This window comes from Protomyctophum parallelum (assembly GCF_964188405.1).
Source record: "Protomyctophum parallelum genome assembly, chromosome: 22".
NCBI lineage: Eukaryota > Metazoa > Chordata > Actinopteri > Myctophiformes > Myctophidae > Protomyctophum > Protomyctophum parallelum.
The window spans coordinates 35,777,413-35,793,196 of NC_139714.1; the positions used below are offsets into that span (position 1 = coordinate 35,777,413).

Genomic DNA, 15,784 nt, shown 5'->3' on the forward strand with positions numbered 1-15,784 from the left:
GCTTGGGACAGTTCTTATACACTTTGTATACGAAGTGCCACTTTGTCCTGGAGCAGAGCCTGCCCTTGCTTTGTACGATCTCCCTGACTTCCTTTAGCTGCAGCTCCGACATGTCGAAATGCACATCGGGTTCAGGGGGTTTGTGGGAGACTGGGAGCCAAGTTTGAATATGTGATTATTTGAATGATTACAGCTTTATTTTTGTGTTTTGTATTTTGGTTTAACAGTTCATGCATATTGCATTATGATTGTTAAATTAGCTATGTTAAAAGGCTTAATTAAGTTAATTTGTTTAATTCTTGGTGATGTGCTTTAGGTTAAAAACAATGATGTTAATGTAGCTTTAAGAAGAGAGCTCTGGTTGCTCTGGTTGTTAATTGCAGTTGCTAACAGCTGAGTATGTGCAGGTCAGGGCAGATTCAGCTAATTGACTCTGGAGTGTGTGCAGGGCAGACAGAGGCAGAGTGTGTGCAGGGCAGACAGAGGCAGAGTGTGTGCAGGGCAGACAGAGGCAGAGTTTGTGCAGAGCAGTAGGCCTACAGTCAGTTTGTGCACAATACAACATCAGAGCGACACGGTTTTTTGACCGTAGTCTATTTTTGAGTTTGAGAACTTGTTTTTGATTACTTTTGTATTAATGAACACATTTTTTGGATTAAATCTTTTTTGTGATATTTTTACAACGGAGTCCTGTGAAGTTTTTCTACTCAAGGGAATATACACGAGTATGGAAAAGGTGTCGCTGAGCATCAACCACTCACAGGGTTGGTTCTAGGAGGTTGTTGCACTCTCTCCCCACTCCTGCTCTCTTAATGCGGGGTCGGTCGCTGTACGTCTGCTTCAGATGTTGGTCTATGTCTTCCTGCGAGGAGGCCAGTTTGCCACTGCGCTTCTGCCCCAGCAAATCCTCTCTCCCTCGATGTGCTATATGATTGCTATATGATTCATAGTACACCACAGCACTCTATATACACACACTATACCGTGCGTGCGTGCGTGCGTGCGTGTGCGTCCTTAGAGTAACCCGAGAACCGTCCAACCAATCGACTTCAAACAACTCCAGGTTTCCGGAACCGATAATAGTGATGATGACACCATATAGTGGATTTGATCAACATACAGTATAGGAGGAATCGTATAAATGATGATAAAAGCGTCACATTTACTCTCCAAAGGATATTGCTCAAATGTGTCAGATTGGACATTTGAAAATCCAAGATCGTGGCCATTTTTAAACATGGTTTTCGTATTGAAATGTAGGTCTTGAGTGACCCATCAGGAACAATGAAAGTTGGAAATGCATATACCCCACCCAGTTATTCAATGTTTTATTTATGCAGATATTTTGAGAATTCTGTATCTGTATCTGTCTGGCACACACAAGTTGACCAGGGGCCAAAAGCAACAGGTATAAGTTCTCCTTCGTGCCTGCAGCTATCAAGGCTCTAAATGCCGATAGGAGGAGATAAATTGTATCTGTATTAATAGTTTAATTTTTATTTTTATACAACTTTCTGGAAAAGTTATGAATTATAATGTTACACTGATACCTTGAACTGCCATCCTGTTTTAAATGTTCTATGTGTACTATGTGCCTTTTTGCTGTGTTTTTGTGTTTCATGTTACCTGCCTGTGTTATGCCTTGCTGTAAACCAAATTGCCCCACGGGGACAAACTAATAAATGAACCTGAACCTGAACTGTCAAAGCATAACAATGCAATGCAGCCGGTTCAGGGCTGTGTGCCAGGAACTGAAGGCAGGCATTTTTCGGGAAATGTTGTTGATGTGTTACGGTAAAGTAAAGCCTGTTGGCCCTGTTACCGTATAGCCGTCCTGGCTGTCAGTGACGTAGACTCTGTGGGGGCGGGCGGGGATCCAGCCCTGCTGGCTGCTGCCGAGTGCCGACCCAGAACAGCGACGGAACACAGTACCACTACCTGCCGAGGCGGACAGCACTAGTGTCTTTCTACATTCACTGCACCGCACATGTCCCGAATTGAGTTATGCAGGATGTTGTCCACAACATCCAAGAGTGTCAGGATTTTATGGTATAGTTGTTCGTGACATAACACTGATCAGAAATTCACCAAAGCGACTAGCCTGGTTTAAGGAGTAGCTACCAGATAAGGACGCGCCGTCTTTGCAACCTCTGTGCCCCATGGCGATTATAAAAACATTTTGTCTCTGCTGGCTGTATTGATCTTGTAGCCGTGTGGAGACGTGAAGCATATATGAGATATGATAATTTGAGATGAAACGGCATCGTGAATCATAAACGGGGAGGAGGGTGGGAGAGGGCAGATGATGGACAGAAGGGAAAAGAGGGGAGTGAAGTTAGCCCGGCCCGGGGTGCAGTGAGAGGGGCCCGGCCCGGGGTGCAGTGAGAGGGGCCCGGCCCGGGGTGCAGTGAGAGGAGCCCGCCCCGGGGTGCAGTGAGAGGGGCCCGGGGTGCAGTGAGAGGGGCCCGGGGTGCAGTGAGAGGGGCCCGGGGTGCAGTGAGAGGGGCCCGGGGTGCAGTGAGAGGGGCCCGGGGTGCAGTGAGAGGGGCCCGGGGTGCAGTGAGAGGGGCCCGGGGTGCAGTGAGAGGAGCCCGCCCCGGGGTGCAGTGAGAGGGGCCCGGCCCGGGGTGCAGTGAGAGGGGCCCGGGGTGCAGTGAGAGGAGCCCGCCCCGGGGTGCAGTGAGAGGGGCCCGGCCCGGGGTGCAGTGAGAGGGGCCCGGGGTGCAGTGAGAGGGGCCCGCCCCGGGGTGCAGTGAGAGGGGCCCGCCCCGGGGTGCAGTGAGAGGAGCCCGCCCCGGGGTGCAGTGAGAGGGGCCCGGCCCGGGGTGCAGTGAGAGGGGCCCGCCCGGGGTGCATTGAGAGGGGCCCGGGGTGCAGTGAGAGGGGCCCGCCCGGGGTGCAGTGAGAGGGGCCCGGCCCGGGGTGCAGTGAGAGGGGCCCGGCCCGGGGTGCATTGAGAGGGGCCCGGCCCGGGGTGCAGTGAGAGGGGCCCGGCCCGGGGTGCAGTGAGAGGGGCCCGGCCCGGGGTGCAGTGAGAGGGGCCCGGGGTGCAGTGAGAGGGGCCCGGCCCGGGGTGCAGTGAGAGGAGCCCGCCCCGGGGTGCAGTGAGAGGGGCCCGGCCCGGGGTGCAGTGAGAGGGGCCCGCCCGGGGTGCATTGAGAGGGGCCCGGGGTGCAGTGAGAGGGGCCCGGCCCGGGGTGCAGTGAGAGGGGCCCGGGGTGCAGTGAGAGGGGCCCGGCCCGGGGTGCAGTGAGAGGGGCCCGGGGTGCAGTGAGAGGAGCCCGCCCCGGGGTGCAGTGAGAGGGGCCCGGCCCGGGGTGCAGTGAGAGGGGCCCGGGGTGCAGTGAGAGGGGCCCGCCCCGGGGTGCAGTGAGAGGGGCCCGCCCCGGGGTGCAGTGAGAGGAGCCCGCCCCGGGGTGCAGTGAGAGGGGCCCGGCCCGGGGTGCAGTGAGAGGGGCCCGCCCGGGGTGCATTGAGAGGGGCCCGGGGTGCAGTGAGAGGGGCCCGCCCGGGGTGCAGTGAGAGGGGCCCGGCCCGGGGTGCAGTGAGAGGGGCCCGGCCCGGGGTGCATTGAGAGGGGCCCGGCCCGGGGTGCAGTGAGAGGGGCCCGGCCCGGGGTGCAGTGAGAGGGGCCCGGCCCGGGGTGCAGTGAGAGGGGCCCGGGGTGCAGTGAGAGGGGCCCGGCCCGGGGTGCAGTGAGAGGAGCCCGCCCCGGGGTGCAGTGAGAGGGGCCCGGCCCGGGGTGCAGTGAGAGGGGCCCGCCCGGGGTGCATTGAGAGGGGCCCGGGGTGCAGTGAGAGGGGCCCGCCCGGGGTGCATTGAGAGGGGCCCGGGGTGCAGTGAGAGGGGCCCGGCCCGGGGTGCAGTGAGAGGGGCCCGGCCCGGGGTGCATTGAGAGGGGCCCGGCCCGGGGTGCAGTGAGAGGGGCCCGGCCCGGGGTGCAGTGAGAGGGGCCCGGCCCGGGGTGCAGTGAGAGGGGCCCGGCCCGGGGTGCAGTGAGAGGGGCCCGGCCCGGGGTGCAGGATAGGATGACACCGTCCTGAAGACATCTGTGTCTTGGGAGAGGATGTAGGGACTAGGGCGAGAGGAGAAAGAGAGCCGAGCGGGGGCACGTAGTGCTGTCGCTTCACAGCTAGAAGGTCCTGGGTTCGATTCCCGCTCAGAACGTTGTGGGGGCTGGCGGCGTGTTTCCTCCTCCGCGTCATCAGTGCCCATACCCGAGGCGGGGTTGGTGAAAGGGCCTTTCTGTGTGGAGTTTGCATGTTCTCCCCGTGTCCCCTAGGGTAGGTATACCCTCACATGTTCTCCCCGTGTCCCCTAGGGTAGGTACCCTCAAAAAACATGCAGTAATCCTGGTCTCTAAACTACCTCCCCCTGGCCAGCCGGGGTGCCTGATGGACGGGAAAGGAACTGGTTGGAATAACGTGTTCCTTCCACGCGCTACGTGTGTGTGTGTGTGTGTGTGTGTGTGTGTGTGTGTGTGTGTGTGTGTGTGTGTGTGTTTGTTGCTGCGTACCAGTGACACTTGTCGGTGAAAACGCTGGGACCATTTCCGAATTGCAGCGACCTGTAAGTAAGAGTGGTTTTGAAAGAGTAGGGATTCTTTATGGCTGTTGTAGGGCATTCCAGAGCCTGGTTGCCAGCTCGAAGCTCAAGTGTCCTTGAGCAAGACACTGAACCCCTAATTGCTCCTGATGTGTGAATGGGTGAATGTAATGCACAATCTCTGTAAAGCGCCTTGGATAAAGGTGCTATATAAATGCACCATTTACCATGTGATTGTGGACTTTTGGTGGCATGCGATTGTGGGACTAGGCCCATTGAAAGTTATCTGTTATTGCAAGAATTATTATAGTTAATTATTATTCGTAAATACCGGTTTTATAATTACTTATCCTTCCGTCATACTTCATAATATATTATGTTTGGTTAGTTTGTATATTTTAAAACTAGGGATGCTTTCAAAAAGCACTTTTTGTATAATTCTGGTGTTTATCGTACTCTGTAAATTGAAACATATACGGAACATTGTTATATGAGGAACAGATTTACTCAGATGAACATTTCGACACTGCTGGACGCGTAGGTGTGAGAAAACCTTTTCTAGTCAGACAGGAAGTTTTGGTGTTCAAAAATAAGATGCCACCGCCTATAATTAGGCTGGTGGTAAGCATGAGGTAACCAGTGGTGCATTCCTGGTTGGATGGGAGCCAGGATACCATGATATAAGGGCCACATCAATCTGAAGAGAATCAACTCTTGGAGAAGAGCGGCAGAAAGGCAGAGCAACTGAGACATCATGAGAGCTACTGCAGTCTTCTTGCTGATGCTGATGCTGGCTCACCTGGCTCTCTGTCATCAGGGTAAGTCACTGACCTCCAGTCAACTCTCTACATCTCCTGTCAACATGCATTTTCAATCTTAGATTTTTAAATACGTTATGAAGTACATTATTTGGTTCATATTTTTCATCCAATGGTAATTATCATGATGATGTATTCCTCCCAGGTCATTGGAGATGCACCCAGGGCCCATCGCTGAACGAGGCATTGGCCGCGCAGGTTGATGCCAGCCTGGGACAAGCGGTTGCTACAGACACAAACGGGCAAGCCTATTCTCTGAGTGGCGATTACTGGAAAGCACTGCCATATGCCAACCTGAAGCATGTGTCAGTGGGAGAAGCAGGGATATGGGGGACTGGTGCTTCAGACCACATCTACAAATATGTGGGTGGCAGCTGGGCAGAAGTTCCAGGTAAACAAAACATTTTCAACTTCAGCTCCTTCTCTGTACGTACATCAATCGTAATTAGAAATAATTTTGATAAGTCCATCACATTTGCAAACAATCCTGGGAGATGTAATGTTGGACTGTTTATTGACACCACTATTGCACTGTAGTAATCTCTTCATGTTTTTTTTATATCATTGCCTTTAGGACGCTTGATACAGATTGATGCTGGAGGCGATGGTTTTGTGGTGGGAGTTAATGCAGCCAACCAGATTTTCTGTCTCCCGAGTGCTTACACAATGGGCTTCAATGGTCAAGGCGCCGTGGCATGGACGGTGGTAGCAGGAGGACTGAATTACTTCAGCTGTGGCCCATATGGATGCTGGGGAGCACACAGCGGAGGGGTCTACTTCAACCCGGTAAGAGTTTTGGGTTACTAACTATAACTAATTAACTAACTGTACAGGGAGAAATAAAAGCATGCAGGGTAACGCTTATCAAACAATACTATTTAAAAAAAAACTTTTTAAATTCCTTCCAATAAAAGCAACTTTTAAAAAGTGATTTCAAGAGTAAATATATGGAAATTGTCATTTCTATGGCTCCGTTATCCAAAGCACTTTACAATGAAGGCAACGTGCTGGAGAGTAGCCCATTTCAACAGATAGCATTGCAGTGCAGATAAGACATGAGCATTACGTTCACCCATTCATACAGCAACAGCAGAATCATGTTTTAAGCATCTGCATTTTGTTCAATATTGTTTTCTATAAAAAGCAACACGAAAAACACCAGCAAGTCAGCACATAAGACATACAGTAACATAATATCACATAATAATGACAATACTAAAAAAATACAAAGTAATCAAAATAATCCATTATTCACACAAGATATATTAGTAATCATCATAATATAGTTGCAAATAATATTTCCCTAAGTTCAGCCACATGTATTTATTTATAACATATATTCATTATTATATGCACAATGGCATTCTTTGGGCTATGAAGATGAGTACTAAATGTTGATGTTGTGTTTCTCTTTTTTATATATATATATAGCTCAGGTCTGCAGCCACCTGCTCTTTCTCTGGCTGGCAGAGCATTGCAGGATCACTCAAAATGATTGAGGTGGGAACTGACGGCCACGCCTTTGGGGTGAACAGTAACGGTCACGTTTATCAAAGGTGAGTCTGAGCCGCAGCTAAATTTACTCTTTCCTGTATTTTATTTTATATGTTTGGCAAGGATGAGGGTCATAGGCCCGGGTATTCAAATTATTGTATAGTCGTAATACAATGAAACAATGTATACATTTATATTACATTCAAATTGCTCTTGACTTTATGATGAATATAGTGATTATAGTCATTGTGTGCTTTAAAGGACAACTTTAGTTTTTTTCAACCAAGGTTCATGTTTTAGGTTGTTATTAGAGAAACTAAAAGATGAGTGTATTCCTTTTTTCATTTGCTGCTTTCTTTCGTTTTAGGGATTTTAGCTATTTTTGACAGGGGGGCGGGGGCATTCGAGCATGGGGCTAAATATGTATTTTCTTACCAAATTTTATGGGGATTTATTTTTGTATTATTTACTATAGTCCTAATAAACCCCAGGAAATTACATCTGGCCACAGAAGATCACAGGATCTACTGAATGTGATCTACCAACTGGGGGAAGGCTTATACTGTGTGTGTATAGGCTCAATATGTCAGTTTGTCTCATTCAGTAGATCCTGTGATCTTCTGTGGCCAGATGTAATTTATTGGGGTTTATTAGGACTATAGTAAATAATAAAATAATAAATCGCCATAATATTTTGTAAAAAAATACATATTTAGCCCCATGCTCGAATGCCCCCGCCCCCCTGTCAGATACTGCTAAAATCCCCAAAACGAAAGAAAGCAGCAAATAAAAGAAAATTAACACTCACCTTTTAGTTTCTCTAATAACAACCTAAAACATGAACCTTGGTTGAAAAAAACTAAAGTTGTCCTTTAAGTAAAGTAATGAGGCAGATTTGTGCTGTCTTTAAAAAGACAAATACCTAAAGCATTCAGTCAATGTTGTGTTACAGACTACAGTATACCTCCATGTACAGTACACAGTACCATGGTGTGTGACTATAATGTTTATACATCAATATTGTGTCCTAACAGAACTGGCATTACTGCAGCCCTTCCGCAAGGCAGTGGTTGGCACTTCATTCCTTGCTTGGGGACCATGACACAAGTCTCCTATGATCTTGGTACCATTTATGGTGTGACCACCACTGGAGTCATCAGGATGGCCACTGCATGAGGTGTCAGCTGTGCAGCAGACCTACGTACTGTTCTCTTCTACGAACAATCAAAAAATAAATAAATGAAGATACATTATCAGATGATCACACATTTTTGGGGGGTAGTAGGGAATGTTTCCTTGCCGTGTAACCGGCCTTTTCTGTAAACTCTGTTCTCTCTCCTGCGTTTAATCAAAACGTATGAATCATTCAATAAACTTCTACGCATCATTAAAAAATAAACACACAACTCTGAACTCTTTATTTTTCACTGCCCCTGCCAACCGTTGTCCGGTAATCCTTGTCTGCCTGGTGCCTTACAAAAATATGAACTTTTCATTTGATCAACATACTCGTATTGCATTCAGTTCGGCCATATTTGTGTTTTGATACTACAGGTTATCTGCACAAGCATGACACATAATCTGAGATCACAAACTGCTGTCTCTTCAGATTGATGTGGCCCTTATATATCATGGTATCAAAGCTACCCTTTTTAATATATGCTCTATTGCCCTATGCACCTGTTACTAGCCTGAGGTGTGCATCAGCCTTTTGCTAAAAACAAATACACAGATATAACATCATACCGTTCACAGAATCATATACTGTATGAATTTAGATGGAAGAGCACTGTAAAGTTTTGGAATTGATCCACAAAGCACTGCTTTAACTCCAAAGACTGGTTTATTGAATTCTCTTAGTATGAACACATGAATCAATGCAAGCTTGAAATCAATCTACATGCTTCGCTGACAACACATAATACAACTGACATCCGGGACCTTTTCTTCAGTGGTGTTACTAGTATTCTGACATGCCAAGCGCCCCCTTATGGATGAAAGGTTAAACTGTCAAATGCATGAACATTACAACCCTCTTCTCCTTAAAGTTTTTTTTTCTTTTTAAACAGCTGTCAACAAACTCAACATTTAACTGATATTCAGTTCAACACTTTTTTTTTCTTTTTACTTTTTTTTTTTTTAACAGCTATTGTCAACACACAAAACACACGGCATGCATTGTATCGGAACCAGAGTCCATTCACATTATTCAAAATCAGCCAGATGTGACGGGGGCCCTCTGTTGACCCTGACCGGGTATCTACGGACAGGTGACTGTGGCTGAGGTGTGTTAGGGGCTAAGGGCTCTGGGGCTAGGGGCTCTGGGTTTTGTATTTCAGACCATGGAGGCTGAGGAGGTCGGTAGCAAGACCACTCGCCCTTGGCGAGTGGTCTGGGCGAGTGGTCTTGGCGACTCGCCAAAAAGTCAAGTCCACTCGGCCCAAGCAGAAGGCCATTCGGCCCGGGGCGAGATGACTTCCCCTTTTGGCGACAAGTCTTCACTTTTTGGCTAGTGTTTTCTTCACTTTCAGCAACTGCAGCCTTTGCTAGCTACTGTGCTAAAGCAACAAAAATAACATCCGTGCGCAAACCAAAACAAACGGTCATGAACGAACGAAATCAAAAGAACTAGTTCTTTTTGGTGAAAAGTCCGGTATTCAGGAGGTCTAGGGAGTTTGATAACAGACAGCTGTGGCCAATATGCTGAACATGAAGAGTGAACAGTGTTCTCTATCGTATCGAGACCCTAACTCCACCCAAAATGAAATTTCCTTTGCATATACTAACTTTGTTTCCTCGTTCTATAATTCTTTTATCATGTTGTTATACTTTGTTTGTATACTTTGTTTGTATACTTTGTCTACTTTTTTTTACCCGAGGCGGGGTTGGTGAAAGGGCCTTTCTGTGTGGAGTTCCATGTCCCCTAGGGTAGGTATACCCTCACAAAAAACAGGCAGTAATCCTGGTCTCTATACCAGAAAATCATATATATCATGTTTGTCTTTCTGTCTCTCCCACCGCATATCTCGAAGACAACCGATACTGTAAACCAAGTTGTCAACTCTATCTGGAGTGAGTGAGTGAGTGTCTGGATGAATATGCATAAACATGGTTCCACCTCTATATTAAACAAGGTTGCACCTATTTAAACAAGTTACACCTCTTCAGGTACACATCAGCTAAGTCAGGCATGTATAAGCATTAACCCATTCTGACCGGGCACCCATTTTGGTGTCAGCATCATGTTATGCTTTAGCTATTGAAAAATAGCAGATCTACAAGGTCTTGTAGGTCTGCTATTTTTGAAAAATCCAAGAGCGACTGACATTTTTAGAATCTGATCTCAGGTCAGAATGGGTTCATCAGACCAGTGTGTGTCCGGCGGAAACCTCGTATCAATCTGATCTCAGGTCAGAATGGGTTAAGAGATGACCTACTCAAATAGAGATCCATTAATTACAACCTGTGCTGGCGCATGAGACATGAATTGGATCAATCACATTTATTGCATGGATAGATAACATTATAATTACATACGGTAACATTGCATTGGTAGCATATTATTTTAGCAACAATTAATATCTAATACACCATACCATACCATACCATCTTTATTTATATAGCACATTTTAAAACAACAACGTTGTACCAAAGTGCTTTACAGTAAAACATTAAAAAACAACTTCAACATTAAAAAACAACTTCATTTAAAAACCACAAAACAACCACAAACAACATGCACAGTGTCACGTTAAACATCGAACATCTCATACTGTGCTTGGAAAAGCCAAGGAATAAAGGTAAGTCTTGAGGCGTGACTTAAACACCTGGAGGGTGGGGGCTTGTCTTGTGTGCAGAGGCAGCTCATTCCAGAGCTTGGGAGCTGCCACTGCAAAAGCTCGATAACCTCTGAGCTTCAGCTTGGTTTTAGGAACCACCAGGAGAAGCTGGTCAGAGGACCTGAGCGTCCGTGTCGGAGCATAGGGTTTCAGCAGTTCAGATAAATAAATGGGTGCCAAACCATTTAGACACTTAAAGACAAAGAGCAATACTTTGAAGTCAATCCTGTATCGCACAGGAAGCCAGTGGAGGGAGGCTAGTACAGGGCTGATGTGGTTACGTGGGCCTGTAAGTAACCTAGCAGCTGCATTCTGGACTAGCTGTAATCGAGATATGGAAATACACATATATACAAATATATGGAAAATCGAGATATGGAAATACACACCAGGAGTGTGTTTATTTCGTGTGGTAAATTCACATTAACTTAAACTGCTGTCTGTGTCTTGAGTACGTCCACAAAGGGCGTATGTGTATTATAAACTTTAGGAAGCCTTAATTCACCATTTGTCAACCTTCTGCCTTCTTCTGCCCTGGTTCCGTTGCCCTGGTTTGTCCAACCACGAAACGGCAACCAATGGGTGCAAAGAGGGGCACAACCATGGGCGGGACTTGACAAAGGGTGAATTCTGCCATATGCTGGACGGCATTCTTCAAACCTTTACTGTAGTCGCAACAGATACACATATGCCAAAGTTGGGGAGGAAAATAAATGCAATTCATGCATTTGCTTTTTTATATATAATATAATATATATAACCGCAATTCTGGCCTGAGATGTGCCATTATGCCTTCTTGTCATTCTGGAACTAAAAACTGAATAGAACACACTAGTGCTGCCAACGAATATTCCATATTCGAATGAATATTCGGTCGGAAAAAATAAAAACATTTAAATTAAGATTCAAATTAAAAAAAATAACAATAAAATTGCTGTGAGTTCTGGCGAGACTGTGCCACGTGAACTAAAACATTATACAAAACTTAGGCTATTAATAGACCTGCATGTCACTGAACTTGATCTCATGTATGAAGAACAGAAAGAAAAAGGCTTGATTCCACTGTCCCCTATAGCAAAGGCTCAAAGCAGTCAATCAATTTTATAATTCTATTCTATTAAACAGTGTAAAATCAAACAGTGCTTTTTGCATTTAAGACGTGGTCAGACCCAGACCCACTCTCTTTTGGGCGGAGTGCCAATGTCCACAGTGATAAATGTGTAAAGTGTATCCTTCTCAATCTTCTTGATGGTGTATCTGAGGGAGTTGATCCCATCTTCGTCCATGGTTGATGAGGTTCTCTCGAGTATGTCAACTCTGTGCGGATTAAGTTCATTATGCATGTCTCTTTCATGCTTGATCATTTTAAACCTCCCAGTCGCCATGTCAGGCCGAGTGATGGTCATGGATTTCATGGCAATTCTTTGGTAGATGTCATCATCCTCACCGCCCCAGCCCCAGTAGCTGTTTGAGAAGCCGTTAATGGTCGAGTACTGTTCTTTGGACAATGACACAACCCCACCAAATATGGCTGAATACGGCAACATGAAACCAAATTTGTCAACAGCCACAGACAGGTGTCTGGGATCACTAAAGCAACCATAGATGTTACGGTCATTAGTAGGGATTAGATCCACATCAGAGAATACAAAGCAGGTATAATTGTACTCCTTCAATGCCTCAGCAAACCCTACATTCATCAATCTGGCCTTATTGAACTTCCCCTCGCCGTCCTGGTTAATTATGTACACTCCATAGTCCAACTGTTGGCGCTGCAGAATGGGATGGAGGTAGTAAAGCCAGTGTATCAGGTGTTGATGACGATTGCGGAATGGAATGATGATTGCCACCTAAAAGAAGATAACAATGATCTGTTGTTGAGTTGTACAGGAAAATGTCATGAGTTGTACAGGAAAATGTCATGAGTTGTACAGGAAAATGTCATGAGTTGTACAGGAAAATGTCATGAGTTGTACAGGAAAATGTTGGATCAAGTTATAGGATTTATTTTATTGCTTTTGTGATGTTCCAGGCTCTCGCCCTTCCTCAGACACTAATGTAAATGGCGCATTTATATAGCGCCTTTATTCAAGGCGCTTTATATAAATTGTGCATTTCATTCACACACATTCATACACCGATGACAGAGGAAACCATGTAAGACACCAACCTGCACATCGGGAGCAATTAGGGGTTCAGTGCTCTTGCTCAAGGACACTTGACCCGTTTGCGACCTCAAATATATATGGATTTACAGATTTACTTTTCATACAAATGTAGTCTTTTATGGCTTCAAGAGCATTATAGACATCGCTACAGGCTTACTGTTATTTTTTTTAGTTTTTAGTTAAAATCAAATTTTAACTAATTTACTCACCTTGTGATGTGAAATACAGCCTGGTGGCTTATAACGTCCTCCCTCAAGCAGAGTAGAGCCTAAATCTGTCCTCACAGCCTCCATGGTCCTGTTCCAATCGAAGTCCACCTGAAGTGGACCCACCAGGAGAGGAGAGGTCTCAGGACAGGATGACCGTTTTCTTTGTACTTCCGTTGTTTTTCCTTTGAGCGTTTGTTCAGTTAGCCCATTTACTGCCATCGTCTGATGAATGTGTCTGCAGCCATAATGCAACCATAACCCAAATAATATCAATAACTGAAACAATAGTATGAAAATTTGTAATAGTTTTCTCTGCATTTTTCCTGTTGCTCTTTCCTGAGTTTAGTCGTGGCGTTGAGGAGAAGAAATTACTGATTCACTGATGTGGTGTTTTAAAAAAAATACTATTTTTGGCCAATTCTGGCAGCACTACACACCCAGTCACACTCTCCTTTTAAGCAGTCACTACTCTGTGTTCACTCTATGCTAGCTGACACACTCTAGCCAGCATCAGCAAGAAGACTGCAGTAGCTCTCATGATGTCTCAGTTGCTCTGCCTTTCTGCCGCTCTTCTCAAAGAGTTGATTCTCTTCAGATTGATGTGGCCCTTATATCATGGTATCCTGGCTCCCATCCAACCAGGAATGCAACACTGGTTACCTCATGCTTACCACCAGCCTAATTATAGGCTGTGGTATCTTATTTTTGAACACCAAAACTTCCTGTCTGACTAGAAAAGGTTTTCTCACACCTACCTGTCCAGATTGATTGATTGAAATCTTTATTAGCAGTTTGTAGAATTTAATGGAGTTGGAACAACTGATGTTCAGGAGGCGGAGAAACACACCTTGACCATGCCCTCATGCCATCCTCCGCCCTCCTTGCCAATCTACCCAGCCTACTTATACCCGCCTCAGACAACCCAGCATCCTCTATGCTTTTCGTATGCTCGTACACGCCACACGCACGTACACATACTAGCAACAGAAACAAAACCAGCAACACGAAAACCAGCGGCTCACCTGCCATGGTTTCTTCCACCTCGGAGGACGATCCTCCCACGGACGGACAGGGGAGCCCAACGCTCATACCCGACACTGACACGTCCAGCGACGATGACAGCCGTCCCACCACAGCCCCCCAGACCGCCGTCTCCCAGCCATCCAGGCTCAGCCTCATCCGGAGCCGCATTCGGGACCGTATCCGAAAGCTCCGCTCCGAGAAGAGGAAGGGTCGTGAGACTCGCCACCAACCACCGGCACCAACCCTCCCTCCACCCACCCAGGCGACCCTGTGCTCCAGGCGCGTCCTCACCGCCACCCGCAGCTCCGCCGCTTCGCAACCTCCCAGCAACCCAAGCCCGCCACAACCCGCCATCTCCGACTGGACGGTAGTAGGACTTCACAAGCAGCTCCGCCTGCTCAACGTTCCGTTTGTCCGCTCCACCAACAAGGCGGGTTTGTTCAAACTTTTCTGCGACAGCACCAACAACAACAACAACGCAACTCCTTCAACTTCCTCAAACACGGCGCCCACCGATGACGTCACGAGGCGCGCTCCCAGCACGGCCACCACCGATGACGTCACCCGCCGGTCCAAGCGGTCCCGCGTCATCCCAACCTCTCTCCCCCCCCCACCTCCAGTGTTGGGTATTTGCATTATATTTGAATTACTTTCTGCTTAATTAATTCATCATGGTCAATTTACAAGCATTGAGTTTATGTAGTGCCGGTTGCCCAATACTGCTCGGTGCTGGGCGTCTTGCATTATATTCAGATTACTTACTGCTTAATTGGTTGACCGTGGTTAATTTACAGGCATTAAGTTACGTGGTGTTAGTTACCCAACGCTGCCCGGCGTTGGGTGGCTTGCATTACTTTCAGATTACTTTCTGCTTGAATTAATTTTCGTAATTGATTTACAAGCATTAAGTTACGTAGTGTTAGTTACCCAACACTGCCCTCCTCTAACTCCCCCCCCCCCCCCCCCCTCCATTCCTACCTCACTTCTCTCCACTTTCCCCAAACAGCACAATTCCAACCAGCTCAACCACCCCCCTCCCCCCCGCCATCACAATCCCTCCATTCAGCCAGACCCCCCCAAACCCCCCCACCTCAGTGCCTGCCCCCCACACCCTCACGTCCCTCCTTTCCCTCTTGACCTCCTCCCTCTCGTCCTCCGCCGCGCAGCCCGCACCCCCCCCCCCCCCCCCCCACTCAAACTCCCCCCATCCCCCCTTCCATCGCCACTCTCGTGGCTGCTTTGATCCAGGCCTTCCCTCAGGCTCTCCCAGCCTACCCGCCCTCCCAGGTCCCCCCTCCCCCCCTCATGGCTTCTCCTGCCGAGGTTCTCCCCGCCCCCCTCATGGCTTCTCCTGCCGAGGTTCTCCCCGCCCACCTCATGGCTTCTCCTGCCGAGGCTCCACCCACCGTCCCCCTGGCTTCTCCTGCCTTCCCACAGGCTCACCCTGCCTACCCTCACCTCCCGGCTACCTACCACCCTACGCTGGTTCTCCCCAGCGTCCTTTCCGACCCCTCCTACCCTCTCCCCCCCCGTCCTCCCAACTTCTCTCTCTCCACAGCAACCCCAGCAGTCGTCCCGCCCAACGCCCCAGCAAGAAACCCCCAGAACATCTGCGCCGCCCTCCGGAACCAGATTCTCTCAGGTAACGACATCGACCTGGCCACCCTCCTCCGTCCCTCCACCACCAA

At 47.8% G+C, this 15,784-nt stretch overlaps 1 protein-coding gene across 1 annotated transcript; it reads right to left on the bottom strand.

The window, feature by feature from the left end:
* Positions 1-11,859: 11,859 nt before the first annotated feature.
* LOC310853161 (beta-1,4-galactosyltransferase 1-like) lies at positions 11,860-13,929 on the bottom strand (the record flags this gene model as incomplete). The annotated part of the gene is made up of 2 exons (XM_083757400.1): positions 11,860-12,546; positions 13,921-13,929. 2 exons carry the CDS (start codon positions 13,927-13,929, stop codon positions 11,860-11,862), a joined length of 696 nt encoding a protein of 231 aa, XP_083613526.1.
* Between the last annotated feature and the right edge of the window lie 1,855 nt (positions 13,930-15,784).